The sequence below is a fragment of the Cyanistes caeruleus genome, chromosome 9 (genome assembly GCF_971803275.1).
Source record: "Cyanistes caeruleus chromosome 9, bCyaCae1.hap1.1, whole genome shotgun sequence".
NCBI classification, from domain to species: domain Eukaryota; kingdom Metazoa; phylum Chordata; class Aves; order Passeriformes; family Paridae; genus Cyanistes; species Cyanistes caeruleus.
Window position 1 is genome coordinate 25,105,236 of NC_141709.1, and position 17,259 is coordinate 25,122,494.

General features: G+C 57.5%; 2 protein-coding genes and 1 non-coding gene across 3 annotated transcripts; 2 read left to right on the forward strand and 1 right to left on the reverse strand.

The window, feature by feature from the left end:
* The first annotated feature begins 231 nt into the window (after positions 1 to 231).
* On the forward strand, positions 232 to 362 carry LOC111933181 (small nucleolar RNA SNORA35). Its single transcript, XR_002866551.2, has one exon. It is a non-coding gene; the product is annotated as a small nucleolar RNA SNORA35 (small nucleolar RNA).
* A 3,564-nt stretch (positions 363 to 3,926) lies between these two features.
* LOC111933128 (uncharacterized) lies at positions 3,927 to 6,216 on the reverse strand. The gene is made up of 2 exons (XM_086841502.1): positions 6,148 to 6,216; positions 3,927 to 5,874 (listed from the first exon to the last, which is right to left on the reverse strand). Exons 1-2 carry the CDS (start codon positions 6,164 to 6,166, stop codon positions 4,667 to 4,669), a joined length of 1,227 nt encoding a protein of 408 aa, XP_086697628.1. The 5' UTR covers positions 6,167 to 6,216; the 3' UTR covers positions 3,927 to 4,666.
* A 3,141-nt stretch (positions 6,217 to 9,357) lies between these two features.
* On the forward strand, positions 9,358 to 16,688 carry PLK3 (polo like kinase 3). Its single transcript, XM_086841430.1, has 15 exons — positions 9,358 to 9,625; positions 10,415 to 10,522; positions 10,609 to 10,725; positions 11,150 to 11,279; positions 11,367 to 11,454; positions 12,007 to 12,102; positions 12,785 to 12,980; positions 13,339 to 13,465; positions 13,850 to 13,959; positions 14,036 to 14,153; positions 14,258 to 14,341; positions 14,543 to 14,705; positions 14,818 to 14,947; positions 15,157 to 15,267; positions 15,650 to 16,688. The coding sequence occupies exons 1-15, from the start codon at positions 9,467 to 9,469 to the stop codon at positions 15,842 to 15,844; spliced, it is 1,932 nt and encodes a 643-aa protein (XP_086697556.1). The 5' UTR covers positions 9,358 to 9,466; the 3' UTR covers positions 15,845 to 16,688.
* The last annotated feature ends 571 nt before the right edge of the window (positions 16,689 to 17,259 follow it).

The following is a 17,259-nucleotide window of genomic DNA, read 5'->3' on the forward strand; positions in this document are numbered from 1 at the left end:
AGGTCAGCATGTCCTGCAGTTGGGGTATTGGATAGGTCAGTGGGGAAATGGGCTAAGTCTGGCTGAAAATGTGGCTATTCCATCTTAAGCCTCTGTAGCTGGTAACTTGTGTCTGCCTTCCATATTACATGAGCAGCTCCTATCCCTGGTTCAGGCCAGCAGCCCCTTTTGGTGTTTCCTGCCTGGCAGCACAATTCCCTGCAGGATCCAGTATCTTTTAACCAAACTAGGTGGCACTGCTCAGTTGACCAGCTGGTCTTTCCCTGACCTCCTTGGTCTCGTTCCAGTGCAAGATCAATTCCTTCTAGCAGAAGGGCCAGGCTCACATCATGGTCTGTCCCTTTCGAAAGCTGGGTACAAACTCCAGCTTTCTGCCCTGTAACTTGTGGTGGAATTGGAAAGCTGTGGTAAACAAAAGCTTTTCTGGCTGTTTTGGTGATACAATTCCTAGAGGCTCCTGTCCTTGCAGAAAATAAATCTCTGCCATTAGTTGCTCTTTGTGCAGGTATTGGGGGAAGTCAGGAGCCCTTCTGCAGGCTGATCCTGTGCCATGGGGCAGGCCAGGCTCACACACTTTGTGCCTGTCAGGTGACCATGCTGCACACTTTATCCTGTTTGTGTATTTTCACAAAAGCCTCGTTTATCCATTGGATCACTGGTGCAGGTCAGGCTTCCTACAGCCCAGCATCACAGTTACTAGCTCTGAACTGAAGGAGGTGGCCCATGATCCTCTTGCCCCAAGCTGAGTTGTGGTGAGACCCAAGTCTCAGGCTTTAAAAATGCAACTCTGTGCCCCCTTATCACTTGGTTTTGGAGCGAGGGGTTTCCCCCTGTGATTGTGTGCCATGTTGGCCGGGTGTAACAGCAGGAGGTGCCCTGGGGAGTATGGGTTCATCCTGTGTTGCTGGCAGGGTGGTGAGCGCGAGTCGATGCCAGAGCTGCACACTGGAGAATGTTCCCTGTTCCAGGGCAGCAGGTTGTGGCATGAGTGTGCACTGGCAGTCCCTCAGAGATTGGGTCTGTGTCCTCGGGCACTGAGCAGAGTCCTGTTACAGTGTTTCTTGTTAATGGTATGTTCTGTTATTGCCCGAGTTGATGGTTTGGTCCAAATGAGACCCTCCCACCCCACACTGTCAATCTACCCTCAGTCTCCTGTCAATGCGTTTTAGGCTCATCACATGCTTGGAATTCCACTTTGGAAATCCCCTAAATTTGGACGCTTGATTAGTCCATGTGATTCAATTGTCCCCCTCTGCCTCCCTCATTGGATGATGATTTTGTGAACCCTGCCTTTTATCCTCCCCAGGATATCTCTGATTAGCTGATGATCTGTACCTTCCCTTTGAACTACCTCCATATTTCAGCTGTTGCACACTCACATTTTCTGTCTTTTGTGCCCAAGATTCCCCAGAGCAATAAATCCTCTATTATCCCATGCAAAAGACCTCCCTCTCTGTCTCCTCAGCGCAGACAGCCAAAAAAGCCGTAGAGCAAGTGCTCTAGTCACACCTCGGGTCGTCCTGCTCCTGGGCTGTGACCCACTCCTGTCACAGGCCGAAGTGATAGATTCGATAGAGTCCAGCCCAGCTGGGTGCTGCTGCAGTTCAGGAGTCGCTGGCAGTGGGACCTGGGCTGGGTGGGATGTTTGCACAAGCACATTCCTTCTCCATAGTGATCCGGCATAAACTTTCCCTGCTCTCCAGCAACGCCTGCTTTCCAGAGAGGGTAGAGTGGAGGTGATAAGGGCACTTGGCAGGGTTGTGTCACGGCTGCTTCCCCCAAGTGTGTTTCTTTCCCATCATCCTCCATAGAGTGCAAACAGTACTTGGGGTGTTTCTGGGGAACTTCGTACAGATGGAGAAGCTCAGGCTTTACAGAGCAAATGCTGGCTTGGTTTTGGAGCAGGATTATAAACCTGTCCCCTGATGAACAGGAATTTCACTTATCAGTGTGTGCTGTTTGCATAGTTACTACTCTAAGAAACAGCTGCCAAGGGCAACTGCCCACAGGAACAAAAGTGGCACTTGGAGCTTTGCTGGAGGTGTGACATGGGAACAGAGCAGTGGCAGCTGGCCAGGGGTGTGTGGCACTTCACTCCCAAGGTGGTGCAGGCTGTGGGATGCACAGACCTGGGGATGGCGCAGGGATTTACCTGCCTGGGAATGGGCAAACCTGCTAGGCACTGAGCCAGGAAGTGATGGGCAGGGGCTGGGGTTAAGCACAGCTTTAGCCCGACTTGATTTTGGAAGTGTAAAAATCTGGGCCAAGGACCTTTGGATAGGTGGAGGGTCTGAATTTAAAAAGAGTTGCTTTCATAAGATGATCAGCTGTGCCATAACCCAGGTGAAGTCACTTGTTTCGTGTCCTGCTTCTTGCTGTTGAGTGGCGCTCTTGGGTCCACACAGTATTAACTTTGGGGTATTTTCACAGGACATGATCCAACCCAGGAAATGACCTTGTGATTACACTTCAGTAGGTCCAGTAGTGACCTGGAAGGCAGTGGAGGAGAAGGAGGGCTGGATTGTTGAGGGAATTCAGGAGCTTTAGAGGAAGGGAGACTTGCAGGAAAGGGAACTTTTAAACTAATATTCTTAGAGAAAACAAGTGTCTGAGTGTGCCTGGGCTATCACAGACAACAGGGAACACTGGGATTGGTCACACCTCCCTGCCACCTGTCACCAATGGAGATTTGGGCAGGGGCTGCAGGTACCAGAGCAGGGGCTGGACAAGACCCAGTGGGGTGATTTGGGTCGCTCCCCTATGTATCAGCCGTGGCGTCTGAATTTAGGCTCCATGAAAAGGAGGGAAAGGACAGGATGTTACATCGTTCCCAGCAGCCCTGGGAATGGGACCTCAGGGTCTGTGAGCAGACGGGGTACCCATGGAAGGGCTGTGGGCATTTCTGGAGCACAGGTGAAAAACGCAGCTGTTGTTAGCCCTAGTCAAAATCTGCAGCTGTGGGCTGGGCTGCAGCCTCTGGAGACAGCTGCTAACCCTGCCTGTCCTACTTTTTCCCTATGGCAGCTTCTGGCCCCTCTGTGGGGATGTGGGGGTGGCATGAGCCAGGGTACACAGAGGTACCCTGGCTGTAGTACTTGGCAGAGAGTGATGGAGGGATATTAAAGGCTGGGATACTTTCCCAGGGCCAGGGAGGGAGCAGGGAAGAAAAAAAGTCCAGCTGAATATAAAATAGTGGGAAACATCCATGAGTGACAGGAGACATGAAGGGAAATCTCCCCATCCTCATCCCCAGGGCAGGTGGGGCTGGGACTGAGCAGTGCTAGGACTGAGGAGTCCTACCATGGGCTGCTGGAAGTCTCTGTGTGCTATGCAGGAAACACAACTTCCTTTGCCGGCCGGAGCTCTGCGTCCTGCCCTGCCCAGCTCCCTCCCTTCCTGCCTGGGCACCAGGCCCAGCACAGCTCCAGAGCAGACAGGGTGGCCAATGCAGCTTCCAGCCTGGAGAATGTCCCCCTGGGCAGGAGGAGCAGGACTCAAGGGTGCCCCCACCCCCCATCTGCAGAGAGGGCCTGGAGCACCATGGGTGAGACTTGCTGGGGGTGCCTGTATTGGGCAGTGATTTACAGCACCCCCAGCCTTTGCCCTGCTCCCAGGAGCCCCACAAATTCTTGCTTTGTTCAGGACCTGTGGCATTTACAGCAGGCTGACACCTTCCCCACCCCTGTTGTAAACCCTGGTATAAAGTGAAGGCTCTGCTGGCCTTTAGCCAGTGCCCAACTCTGCTCTGCAAGGGTGGCTCCTGCAAAGAGGCTCCAGACATGCTGGGCAAGACCCTCACTGGGCCATCACCCAGGGCATGGGAGGGTAGATGGGGTAGGAGTGAAGTCCACCATCCCTGCACTCTCCACATCCCACTGGCTGGCTCCCCACTACCCCAAAACACAAACAAAGGGATGGAGCCGCACTGCCAAGAGCAAAACAATGTATTTTTACTGAGAGCTGGATCCTACAGGGCTGGCTGCAAGGGCCCCCCTCTGATGCTGCCGTGTGCTTGTGCACTTCACACACCCGCTCCCACAAGTGTACACACACACACACACACACACACACACACACACACCATGAAGCAGCATGTGTGCATTGACTGTTCAAAGTCCCTGTGCCACTGTGGGGTGTGGGGTGGGCAGCAGGCAAAGCCACCACAGGCTTTCCCTGACAAGCCCAGGGCACCCCATCCAAATGCAATGTTCCCTGCAGACCAAACAGGCAGGGCCAGCTGTGTTTCATGTCTCCAGACTGTGTTCTCTGCAGGTTGGAGAGCAGCAGGTCTGTGCCAGACACCATCTGGCTCCAACAAGAGCTGGTCTTGGAAGCGCTGGTCAGTGGGTCTGGCACGCACAGCATCATCATTTGATCCCAAAAACCAGCCCCCACCTTCCCTCCATGTCCTTCCTCAGGCACCACCAGCCTGTGGCAGGGTCCCCAGAGCCTGAAGCACCCTTGCACCCTTGCCCAGCTGCAGCACACGGCAAGCGAGGGGTTCACATGGTAGCACAGGGGAAAGGATGGGTATTTGGGGGTGCAGCTTTGCAAACAGCCACTGTAAGCCATGGGAGGACAACTCCTGTCTCTCCTGCTCTGGTGGCTTTCACTCCGGCCCCTGCCATCCTGCTGGTGTGTTCCAGACACAGCCCAAGTCCTGCCATCAGTGCAGGTCAATGGTCTCATACTCCAGGTTGTCTGAGTCCTCCAGCTCGATACCAGGTACCAGGTTGTAGTAGCTGGTTGACTGACTCATGTAGATCTTCTCCCGGTCAGCAGAGTCCTTCAGGACTTCGCTCACGCTGACAGTGTCCACCTCTGGCTCACTGCCCAGCTCCTCTGCCCGTGGCTCTGGGGTGCCCAGCTGCCCTTCATGGGATGGCACCTGGGAACTGCTGGGGGATCCCACCTGTATCTCCACCTCCTCATAGAGGTCTCTGCTGCTCTCCAATGAATCCACGAAGGGCTGGAGCACGACGGGTTTCCCCAGCAGCACTTTCTTCTCAGTCTTGGAGGGAGCAGCAGGCAGCTCATAGGGGATGTAGTGGTGGGGCTCTGCAGACACTGGCACATTGCTCCTCTCTGCCACGGCCCTGTGGCTCTGGGACCTACTCTGAAGGCTGTAGTTGGTTTTCTTCTTCTGCCGGCAGAAGCACCAAGTGATGCTGATGAGGATGAGGAGCAGGGGCAGGCAGATGAAGAGGGCAGTGAGACCGTGTGAGTGGCACAGCTCATCCCGGGGGATGCTCTGGAGGCCCACACCATGGTAGTGCTCCGGTGTGTGGCAGATAACCTCAGCAGCCTGGCTGGACCAACCCTCCAAGTTGGTTAGCAAAGCACAGCTGCAGTCCCAGCTGTTATTGGAGAGCTGAAGCTGGAGCAGAGATGGCTTCAGGAGGCTGGCAGGAAGGAAGGTGAGGGCATTGAAGCCCAGGTAGACCTCCTGGACCTGGGAAGATGCTTTCAGGAAGGACCTGGGTAGCTCCTGAAGCTGGTTGCTGTCCAGATAAAGAACCCTCAAATTAGGGGCATTTTCTAGAAAGCTTCCAGGGAGACTTTCCAGCAGGTTGTGACTTAAGTGTAAGATTTCCAAGGCAGGAGGCACTCCCTGTGCGTTGCTGATGTTTGTGATGCTGCAGTGAGAGAGGTAGAGCTCCCGCAGCCCCTGCACCCCCACCAGTGTGCCCCAGTCCAGGTGGGTGATGTTGGAGCTGGTGAAGTTGAGGCAGCAGCTCTCGGGGAGCGGAGCCTCCCGGAAAGCCTGGTAGTCCATGGGCTCTGAGCAGTTGCAGGTTGGCGGTGCTGGGTCGAGAGCAAAGCCGGCAGCGAGCAGGAGGCTGCCCCAGAGGGACACAGTGCCCAGCCCGGTGCCTGCGGGAAGAGCAGAGGTGACGGTGACTCCCAGCGCGACTGCCCTCCCCCTCGCTTTCTCCAGCCTTCCCGGCGGGGGAAAGTGAGCCCCACTTCTCCTCCCCACCACGAAAGGATCCCCTCGCCGCAGGTCCTCCCGGAGCCGTCCTCCCGTGCCGCCGTCCCCCGCCAGCCCGGGGCTGCCTCTCCCGCGACGCCCCGTAGCTCCGGCCGGGTGCCCGCGGGCGACCCCCGGAGCTACGGCCGTGCCCCCCGAGCCCTGCCTGGCCTCACCTGCCGCCGCTCGCCCCATCCTCCAGGGCTGCTCCGAGTCCCGCCGGGCTCGCACCGGGTGCGGCCGCCGGCTCCGCCTCGCCGCGGGGCGGCCCCGCCGCATCCCGCCCCGGCCCCGCCACATCCCGCCCGGCCCGGCCCGGCCTCAGCCCCCCGTGCCCTATTCCCTCGCAGGGGTCCCGCCAGCCATGGACCCTCCAGCCACACTGTGCAGCTGTACCCCATATTACGCTTGACCCAGCTCCCCTGCAGTCAATCATCCCGGGGTCCCCCCTTATTCTTCCCCTCCTCCATAAGCCACAGTACCCATCTCTTCATCATTCTTCCCTTCTCCATCCCCCAGAAAGAATGTGCCTTCACAACTTCTCCCTCTCCACCCCCTCTGCCCTGCCAGATGCCGTGTGCCCCTCCAGTCCCGTCCGTACTACATCATCAGCCCCCCGAGCTCTTGGAAAGCGGCAGGGTTGGGCTCTGCTGAGTTCTCCTGGGATGGGGAGAGGGCTCTGCCCGGCTGGGTGCAACTGCCAGCTCCAGTGGGGAAAGGATGCAGAGTGGACATTCTTGCCAGCCATACTCCTTATGAATTCCCTCCGTCCCACAGTCCCAGGCTGGTAAGGAGGAGCAGAGTCGGACACGAGCACTACATCCCACAGAAAACAGTGCTGGAGAGGGGAGCTCTGTTTTCACACCCTGAATGTGCATGTGTGCTCACTACGGGGTGAACTGGGTAAACTGAGGCGCATGGCGTGTACCAACAGCTCTTTGCTTGGGTACTGGTGGAGGTGGATAAGATGGGACCTGGGCTGAGCATGGGTGGTGCTGTGGTGCCTCGTGGAAGCCGCCAGTTCCTGGGGTGCCTTGGCCCCTGCTAGTGCTTGTTCTTCCTTCCCCAGCTCACCCAAGGACCAACCACCCTCTCCCTCCTCTTCCTTGGTGTCTGCAGCCACATGCTTTGCAGAGCTGTGCTGAGGGATGGGAAAACCCCTCTCCTGAGGGGGCCAGGGCTGTCACCCCAACCTTGGGGAGCTTGTCTGCACCTGCAGCTGCCCTGGGAAGGCAGCCGTGGTGCAGATGTGAGCTGGGCTCAGCTCCACTGCTCCTGATGTTGCTGAGCATCACTGAATGCTGCGAGGGTGGGGGGAACCAGGCCAGGGCTGAGTATCATGGAGAACAGAGATCCCACAGCCTCTCTGGGCTCCTGTGATATTTTACCACATCCACAAGGGGAAAAAGTTTCCTAACATCGAGATGGAATTTCCCTTGATGCAGCTTGCACTGGGTGCCTGTTGTGGTTTCACTGTACACCTCCCCAAAGAGCCCGACTTTCTTTCCCTATAACTCCACCTAAATAGCTGCCGGCAGTCAGGAGTTTACCCCACAGCCTCCCCTTCCCCAGGCCCGACAGGCTGGTGATCTTAAACCACAGTTCCTCCCATTGCCCCAGATGAGTGATGGGAAAACCCATGACTGAGATGCTCTGCATCACAGAGGATCCCAGCTGCAGGTGGCAGGGGGCTGCTCCCAGGCTCCATCCCTCTTGGAGAGGAGGGACAGGACATGGGCTCTGAGGTCCATCCATGCCCCTCACACAAGAAGTCACTCAGAGGCAGTGAGTGATGGCAGCATCACTCACTCAGGAGCAGGAGCTGATGGCAGCTCTCAGTCCTCACAGGTCCCCACTGTCCCTCTGTGGGGAATCCCGGGACAGCCTCTGTCTGTCACATCATCCCCAGACAGGTCCCTCGAGGCCTCTCTGCACTCCTGGGTGCCCCCACCCACACATTGCCTTCAGGTGCTGACTCAGCTCTGGCAGCCCTGAGCTGGGGCCTCCATCGGAAAACCTGTGATGCCACCAGTGCCCCAGGGAGCCCCGGGGCCGTGATGGAAACAGACAGCTTCCCTCAAAGGCAGCAGCATCCCAGCCTGCTCCTGGGCCAGGTTTGCAAATGGGCAGTGGGTTTGTGTGTGCTTCCCCTACAAAAGCTAGAAACACAAGAAAAAAACCCAGACAGATCCGTGTTGTTTCCTCTTTCTTTTTAGGCAGGTTTTCTCAGTTTTTCTGCAGAAAAAAATATGAATTTAATTCATCTGCAGTACCCTAGGGTGAAAGGGGACGTGCTGGGAAGAATGGGGCTGTTTGCCAGAATTGCTCATGTAAAACCCTCAGCATAGTCAGGAGCACAGTGAGCATCAGTGGGGAGAAACTGAGGCACAGAGCACGGGACGGTCACACAGTCACCTTCGCGTGTGGTGTGTGCAAGGGAAGAACAGCGGGAAGATTGAGGGGCTCTTGCAACACTGCTGCTTCAGATTCGTGGGAGCTGTGGGTTTGCAGCCACCTCTGCCAGCTCCCACACCCGTGAGGCGGGAGAGATGCCAAGCATCCTTCCATGACCCGTTTCGGGTGACAGAGAGGAGCCTTCTCGTCACGGCCATTAGAGAGCAGCACCGCTGTGATGCCTCATCCAGCACAGCCCGGCCACCCCGCTGCACCAGAGCTCCCAGAATGGGTTCCCAGGCACTGAGGGGCAAGGATGGTGGATCCCATCATCCCTGCACCCTCCACTGTTCCCTGTGTGCCCAGCCTGGGGTGGGCTGTGACCCCCTTTGCCTGGGCCCTGGCACAGAGTGAAAGGCTCTTGGGGAGCATCTACCTGCATCCGAGTTTGTCACTCGGGAGGGCAGGTCAGGGCCCACGGGAGCCAGGGGCTTTGGAAACCCTCCCTGGGCCACAACCTTTCCATGGTGTGAGGACCCCAGTTGGTTGTGTGACACACACTGGTAACACCTGTGGGAGGAAACACCTTCAGAGCCGGTGTTGTGTGTGTATTCACAGATATGCATGGAAGTGGGACTATGTATGTCCTGGGAGACAGGGGAGGGAGCTCTGCTGTGTTTGTGGGGTCTCGGTGTGACCCTAGGAGAGCGCTGAGCCAAGAGGAGATTGTCTGTAGGAGGGAGGTGCAGGTATTGGGAGGACCCTGTGCTGAGGGGGTGTTACTGTGTGTGCAGGGGTGGGTCGCTGTGCGGTGGAGGCAGCGAGACACTGACTGGGCTTCACCCCCGGTGCCACAGTTGGCAGAGGGATGGCAGCGCATTCCCGGAATCCCGAAACCCCTCCCCCTTCTCTGGCCTGCGGCCCCTTTAAGGGCGGCGCGGGGCCGCCCGGGGGCGGAGCTCCACGGGTGACGTCATCGCGACCCTTGATAAAGGCGGCGGGATTCCCGGGGCGGCAGCGGCGGCGCGCGCCGGCGGGGCCACGTGCGCGGGGCCCGGCGGAGCCCCAGCCCGGGAGCCTCCTCATCCTCCCCGCTCCGCCATGGAGCCCGCCGGCCTCTTCCCCCCTTTCCCCGCCGCCTCCCTCCCCGCGCGGCCCGCGCCCGCCCCGGCGCCCCCGCCCCGCTCGGCCGAGACCACTCGCATCATCACCGACCCGATCTCCGGCCGCTCCTACTGCAAGGGCCGCCTGCTGGGAAAGGTACCGGGAATGGGGAAAGGGGGCTGGGCCGTCGCGGACAGCTGTGCCGGGCTGAGCCGGGCGAGGGGAGGAGAGGGGAGGGGCCGGGGCTGCGCGCCTGTTCGACCCCCCACACCCTGGGCGGCCTGGGGCTGGATGCAGCCCCTCGGCTGCCGCCCCCACCCTCCGCGCCTCTCCCGGCGAGCCCGTGGCAGTGCTGGAAGCACTGAATCACCCGGGCTGGCTGCGTGCCTCGGCCGCTATCGGAGCCGCATCGGTTTCGGGGCGCCCCGCGGGGTGTGCGTGGGCCGGTGGGTGCCCCGGTTCCCAGGGGTGCCGGCCCGCGCCGCTCCGCCGCACGCAACTTTTCCTCCGGCTGACAGCAGCTGTGTAGGAGGAGGGTGCCGGTTCCCAGCCCGGCCCGAGCGGGCTCGGCGGCTGAGTGTGCAGATTGGAGGGTGACATCACGGCAGGAAAAACCTGTCTCCATGGGGCTGCCTTTCGATGGCCTCCGGTCCCTGGGCTTCCTGCCCTGCGCAGGACTTTCCAGGTTGATCTATCATGTGGAAAGATGCAAAGTCCGGCGACAGTGGGAGGGAAAATGCCCTAGAGGTTTTACAAGAAATGTATGAGGAAAATGCCTGGTTGAGAGCATCATAGTTCAGATCTTAGTGGGCGACGCAGCAGGAGGGAGCGGGAGCGTGTGATGCTTGCCGAGCTGTGCTGCCAGGGAAGGGAGGAGGAGGCTTCTAAGCAGGCAGGGGTAAGGAGCTGTCTCTCACCCATCTGTAACCACCTCTTCCCTTGCAGGGTGGGTTTGCACGATGCTATGAAATGACAGACCTCTCCAGCAACAAAACCTATGCTGTGAAGGTCATTCCTCACAGCCGGGTGGCTAAACCTCACCAGCGGGAGAAGGTGAGTGCCATGGGGCTGGTGGGGTGCTGGGCTGGTGGGAGGCAGCAGGGGCCCTGTGCTCACCTGACACTGCTGCTCTCTTTCAGATCACCAATGAGATTGAGCTACATCGGGACTTGCATCATAAACACATCGTCAAGTTTTCCCACTACTTTGAGGATTCGGAGAGCATCTACATCTTTCTGGAGCACTGCAGTAGGAAGGTCAGTGCTTCTGTGGTTTCCTTGTCAAAGGATCTCCTAAACAGCCATAGCTGGTTGGAACAGGCCTTACTGGGGTGTTTTGTTAGCACTCCCCTTCTCCTGAGCTGTCAGCTGTCACACCCTCTGAGATACACCGCCATAAGCCAAGTGGTTTTGCACAGCACTGGGCACTCCATCTACTGTCCTTCTTTCTCAGACTGCCTGCTCATGGTGTGGCCACCATAAATCCAGAGGTTCCCATGGCTCTGATGAGCAGCCTCAGCCTCGTGTGGGGAGTCTGCTGAGGTCATGGCTGTGAAAGAAGGATTATTTGTGAATGTGCAACTTCTGGAAGAACTGGCTTTGACCCTGCCTACCCTATGCCTAGTCAGCAGGGCTGCCTGTTCTCCCTGCCTGCATCACAAGCTGTCTTCTCTCTTTGCAGTCCTTGGCCCACATCTGGAAGGCCCGCCATACTCTGCTGGAGCCCGAAGTGCGCTATTACCTCAAACAGATCATCTCAGGCTTGAAATACCTTCACCTCAAGGGCATCCTGCACAGAGACCTCAAACTTGGTGAGTGCTGTGGTCGGCACATGGCGTTACGTGGAGAGCAAGCTGTCCCCAAGGGACTTGTGGTGATGCATCACCCTTGACTTGCAGGCAACTTCTTCATCAATGAAAACATGGAGCTGAAAGTGGGGGACTTTGGGCTGGCTGCTTGCCAGGATGTCTCTGACCAGAAGAAAAAGTGAGTTTGAGATTTTCCTTTTCCAGAATCCTCCAGGGTTTCACTCTTCTTCCTGTGCCTTCCCAGGAGAGTGGAGGGCCAAGGGGTCCCCCCCGCTGGTCTTGAGAGAGGAAGCCTTAGGGGCCCCTTCCTGGGATGAGGGAGCAATTCCTGCTCCAGCTGCAGGCAAGGCGAGGGGGCTGGGGGCTTTGTGGCTTCTCCAGGAGTGAGCTTGCAGCCGTCGGGGAGAACAATGCGTTGACTATTGCTATTGTGCCTGCCCGGCTGCCGTGCCGGCTGCACAGGCTGGGACACAAAGGCTCTGTTCCTCCTCAGCTCTGGGATAGGCTCTTCCCAACAGCTCCCCAAGAGCAGCTGCTACTGACCCCTGTGAGCTGGAGAGGAGGGAGTCTGTATGGAGCTCCTTGTGGATGGTGGGGGGGCTTTGGGCCACAAAGAGCAAAATGGAGTGGGGAGGACAAAGCTGTAAGCTAAATCCCAGGGCTTGGAGCAGGGGGAGGCTGTCTGTGAGGGGATGCAGAGCATGCACTGATCTGGTGCTCTGCCCCCCAGGACAATATGTGGGACCCCCAACTACCTGGCCCCAGAAGTGCTGCTGAGACAGGGCCATGGGCCGGAGTCGGATGTGTGGTCTTTGGGCTGTGTCATGTAAGTCTGTGCTGCTGGGTGGGGAGGGGTCCAGGCACCCTGCCTGGGGTGGGGGGCAGCTGTTCTGTGAGCAACCCGATGAGGAAGTTTTCTTGTGCTGTGCCTTGTGGCTCTGCAGTGGTTGCTGAGAGGCAGGGGGGAGGGGAGCAACTGGCTGGATCCTGCCCAACCTCACTTTGGAGCAGGTGCTGCCTGTAGCCATCCTGGGATGCTGCGTGGGGACTGTGCAAGCAAGACCTGCATGGGGCGGGTGTGCTCCTGCCACACTCAAGTCTGGCTCAAAGCAGGCTTGACCGCACTGTGAACCTGATAAACAACGGAAAATCTCCGTGGCTGCCGCACTGTTTGCTCGGGGAGCGATTGCTGTTTCGGCACAGCCAGCCCCTCTCCTGGCTGCTGCCTGCGAGCTTCCTGCTCCATTTCCCACCCTGATGGCCGTGCAGATGGGTGCAGTGGGTGGCCTTTGCCTGCCATCTCTTTGTCCTTCCTCAAGGCTCCTTGCCTGTTGCTCTAAACAGTTGCTAGGAGGAAGCGTGGCCGGATGTGAGCATGGCTGTCAGGGCTGGAAGTGGTGCTCTCAGCCAGGTGTGGCCGGCCAAATGCCAATAACTTCCTTGCTTTAAGTGTTGCTGAGTCACAAGCCTGGTGGGGATCTGACAGTGGCATGCCTGTCCCCTCCCAGGTACACCCTGCTGTGTGGGAACCCTCCCTTTGAGACCTCTGACCTCAAGGAGACGTACAGGTGTATCAAGCAGGTGGAGTACACCCTCCCTGTCTTCCTCTCCCTGCCTGCCAAGCACCTCATCACTGGCATCCTCAGACGCAACCCCCAGGACCGGCTCACCCTTGAGGAGATTTTGGACCATGAGTTCTTCAAGGTGGGTGGGTGGGGGCCTGCCTGGGTCAAGGGCCCCTTCTCCAGGTGGGATAACACTTTTTGGGCTGTGCAGGATGCTGTCTTTGTCCTGTCCTAAGTGTCAATCCTTCAAAGGAAGCAGCCGCTGTCCTGCCCAAATGCCAGCCAGAGGAACTGAGGGATCTGGTGTGCTTCTGCTGCCTTGTTGCTATAGCAAGGGGTTGTTTCCTGTGCTAATGCCAGTCATGATTCCGAGGCTTGACGGAAACACAAGCTGGCTGTCAGGAGGGATGTGAATGACTGTGGTCAGCCCAGGGCAGCTGCTCTGCCTGGAGCATGTGGCCTGTGGAAACCAAACCTCTCCCTTGACCTCTCTGCAGGGCTACACGCCTGAGAAACTCCCTCCCAGCAGCTGTGTGATGGCTCCAGAGCTGAGTCCCCCCAATCCTGCAAAGACTCTGTTTGCTAAAGTCACCAAGACACTCTTTGGGAAGAAGAAACCTAAGGGTAAGTTTGTCCCTCTTCAAGGAGTCTCTGGGTGACTCTTCCTTCAGGAAGAAATAGATCCAGTTTTCTGGAGAGACCTCCTAATGCATCTCTCTGGACCCCCTGCCTGGGGGAGAGCATAAGCTGGGTGTGCCCCTGCGCTTCTTGTCCTGGTGGCCTGGCATGGGTGTGTGCCTGGAGAGCGGATACTGTGCGGGCAGTTCCTCCTGGAAGTCCTGTGTTGCATGAGAACTGGGAAGTGAAAGTGGGAGGCAGCTGTCTGACACCCTCCTTGCCTTCCTGGACATGGGAATAGATAAGGGAGAGCTGAGCAACTGGGATGAGTGACCTGCATGTTCCCATCCTTTATGCTAGCAGTGTGCTCATCTCTTGCTCTCTCCTCAGCCAAGAAGGGCTCTTCAGAGGACAGGGATGACATCTCCAAGCTGGTTACTGGGCTGATGAAGACTTCAATCTGTCGGCAGATGAGCTATAAAACTGTGGAAGGGAATGAGGTGAGAACATCTCTGAGGCCATGCGTGCCTTCCTTTGGGGGAGCAGGCAGACTGATAAAGCCAGGTTTCTCCACAGGCCACTCCTGTATCGTGCCGCAGTGCCAGCTCCAGCCCTGTGGAGACAGTGGTGGAGGAGACATCTCACAAGTCTGCGTCCCCCTCTGTCCGGGGAACAATGGCCAGCAGCTGTGAAGGTGAGCAATACCTGTCCCAGCCACCCCAGCCTGCCCCAAGTTTCCGGTCATGCCTGGACTGATAGCGGGGCTGGCTGACTCAGCCTGTCATCTTCTCCCTGCAGCCTTTGAAGATTGTGTCACTGCCTCTGCCATCATCGAGTCAGCTGTCCGGCTCCTGCGGACCTGCCTCTCCTCCATGCCTCCAGGTAAACTGGTTGGACTGCTCTGGGCTGGGATAGGGTGCTGTGCATCCCCTTCCCCATGGGATGAAGGCATGGCTGCTACTTGGGGTACAAATAGCACCCTGAATGGTGTCAGAGCCTGCTGTGGGGATCTGTTCCCCTTAGGGAGGTGAGATGGACAAGGGTTGGCTGGCTGCACTGCTCACCTCCTCTATTCTCCAACAGCGGAGAAAAACCCAGCTTCCCTGGCCCGCCATGAGCACTTTGTCTGGGTGAGCAAGTGGGTGGATTATTCCAACAAGTATGGCTTTGGCTACCAGCTCTCCAACCGCAGCATTGGGGTCCTCTTCAACAATGGCACGCACATGACGCTCTCCCCCAACCACAGGTGAGCAATGGGAATGGGGGCTGATCTCTGTCTCTGAGGAAGCCCCTTGGGTGGGAAGGGGGAATCTATACCAGGGTAGACATCCCCAAAACTCGTGCTCTGCTCCTTCCAGGACTGTACATTACAACCCAACCAACAGCAAACACTTGGTGTTCTCTGTGTCTGCCATCCCCGAGCAGCTGCAGGGACAGATGAGTGTCTTGCGCTACTTTGCGTCCTACATGGAGCAGCATCTCATGAAGGTGAGTGCTGGAGTCCAGGGCTGGACACTGGGTCATGGCTTGACCACCCCACTTGGGCTGGTTGGACTCCCTGCTTTTGCAGCTGTGGCAGGGTTGTGCCCTGGGTGTGGGGACTCCACTGAGGGGGTACCCAGCTTTGGTGTTGTGTGTGCTGGTGAAAGTGCTCCCATGTGTGGGACCAGTGGCTTATGCAGACCCTTCTCTCAAAGGGAGGTGACCTGCCCAGCATAGATGACCTCGGGCAGCCAGCCCTGCTCCTCCTGCAGTGGGTGAAGACTGACCAAGCCTTACTCATGCTCTTCAGCAGTGGCACCCTCCAGGTATGTGTGGAACAGTGGAGATGCTCAGACCCTGGTGAAGAGGAGGCCAGATGGGGGTCTTCTGGTCTGTGTTGGATCTTGTCTGCCACAGCCCAAATGGAAAATTCAGCTGTGAAAACAGCTGTGGGTGCAGGATGCTGCTCCAGTGCCTGGAGCTGCTGGTTGCAGCTTCACCAGCCCATAGGGAGACACAACACTACAGTTGGATGCTTCTGTCTGCCCCTGTGCTAGGGCTGGCTCATTCCTGCCGCAGGACATGGGCAGGGATGCTCCCGGGCAGGTTGGGGAGGAGGAACGGGTTGAGGCAGGAAATGTGGTTCCATCCTGGCTCCCAACATGCTGTGGGAAGCACGGGTTAAACCAAGCCCAACCTGTCTCCTAGGTGAATTTCTACAACGACCACACCAAGGTGATCATTAGCAAGCCTGACCACTCCTGCCTTGTCACCTACATCAACCGGGAGCGCAACTCTTACACTTACAAGCTGTGCAGCATCCAGGAGCTGGGCTGCTCTCCTGAGCTCCACCACCGCCTCAGATACATCCTCAAGCTTCTCCAAGAATGGGCTGAGGCCTAGTCTGGGACCTTGGGGGGACTCTGTCTGGAAGTAGAGGTTTCCCCCTGCCCTCCCATGAGATTGGGAGGTATGATGTGGTGCTGGCTACCCCCCTGGGCATCGTGTATGCTGGTGCTCAGCTGGATTCTGGACTCAGACAATGTGGATGTGGTTACAGCAGTGGATCTGGATATCCTTGCTGCTCCCTGGCTCGGCAATCGCTGTCTTCCCAGTGGCAGCTCCTGTTCTGGTGGTGCTGGTCTTGATGGAATGGACTGGGGTGTTACAGGAGGTGGGTTGAGTGTCCTGCAGCCGAGTTTGGGGCTGGCTGGGCCTTGTTTGGGGCTGGCAACTACTTGTAGTGGAGGCTTGGGCTCCCCTGCCCCAGTTGATGCATCAGTTGCACAGACCCTCTGCATGGCCTGGAGATGGCTGGCACAGCCTTGATCTCAAACTTTGGGTGCTGTCGGATAGGAAAATCCCCTTCCCAGGAGTGGGCAGGGGTGAAGGGTGCTGCCTGCCCTGCCGGGGGCTCTGCGGGCTGGCAGGTGCCACTCCACAACTGTTACACTAAGGAGGGAGCTGTGCTGGGCCAAGCTGTGCCCCGTCTCTTCCCAAATTGTGAATTGTCTGGTACAACTTGAGGTTTGATAAAGGGTGGGGGATGGGATCTGAGGACTTGCCTGGGGAAGCCCTCTTTTTGTTGGGACCCAGGGTTGTTTCTTATTTCAAGGCAGTCTCTGCCATGTGGGACTATTTATGTATCTTATTTATATGGAATTATTTATTTTCCTGTTGTTCTGTCCATGTGCAGTTCCCATCTCCCTGACTTGCCTCAATAAAAACTTATTTGTGTAAGGGCAAACTGTCTGCCTTATTTGAAGCTGAAGCCTCAAATGGGTTTCAGTCTCATTCCTGCTCCGGAGCTGCTTCTGCCTGTTGGGGATGACCCTTCTTTCCACTGACTGGTGCTGGGGGATAAGGTTAGAGAGGCAGGATGGCTGTGAGGAGCCCGTGTGGTACCTCTACTGCTTTCAGGGGACTGGCACAAAGGACAGAGCTAGCTCTTGTTTATACTGATGGAGCCCTGGAGCTGCCTCAGCTTTTCCTTGCTGCTGCCAGACTCATTCCCAGTCCTTTCTGCACTTGGACCCAACCCAGCTGCTCTCCTGATTCTGCTGAGCTGCAGAAGGCAGGAGCTATGACCCAGGTGGTGGAGGGGTTGCCTGGGCCCTTGCACTGACATCTTGCGTGATGGGATATGAGCTGGGCATGAAGCCAGGAAAGAGCTCTGTGAGCTTGCTTTGAAGGTGATCTGTGTAATCAATCTGCCTGGGTGCAGCTTGTGCTGTGGGAAGCAGCCTGGGCTGCTCCAACAGCCTTGGGCAATTGCCTGTTCCAGGGAAACCCAGCCTTTTGTTGTGTTTGCTGCCGCT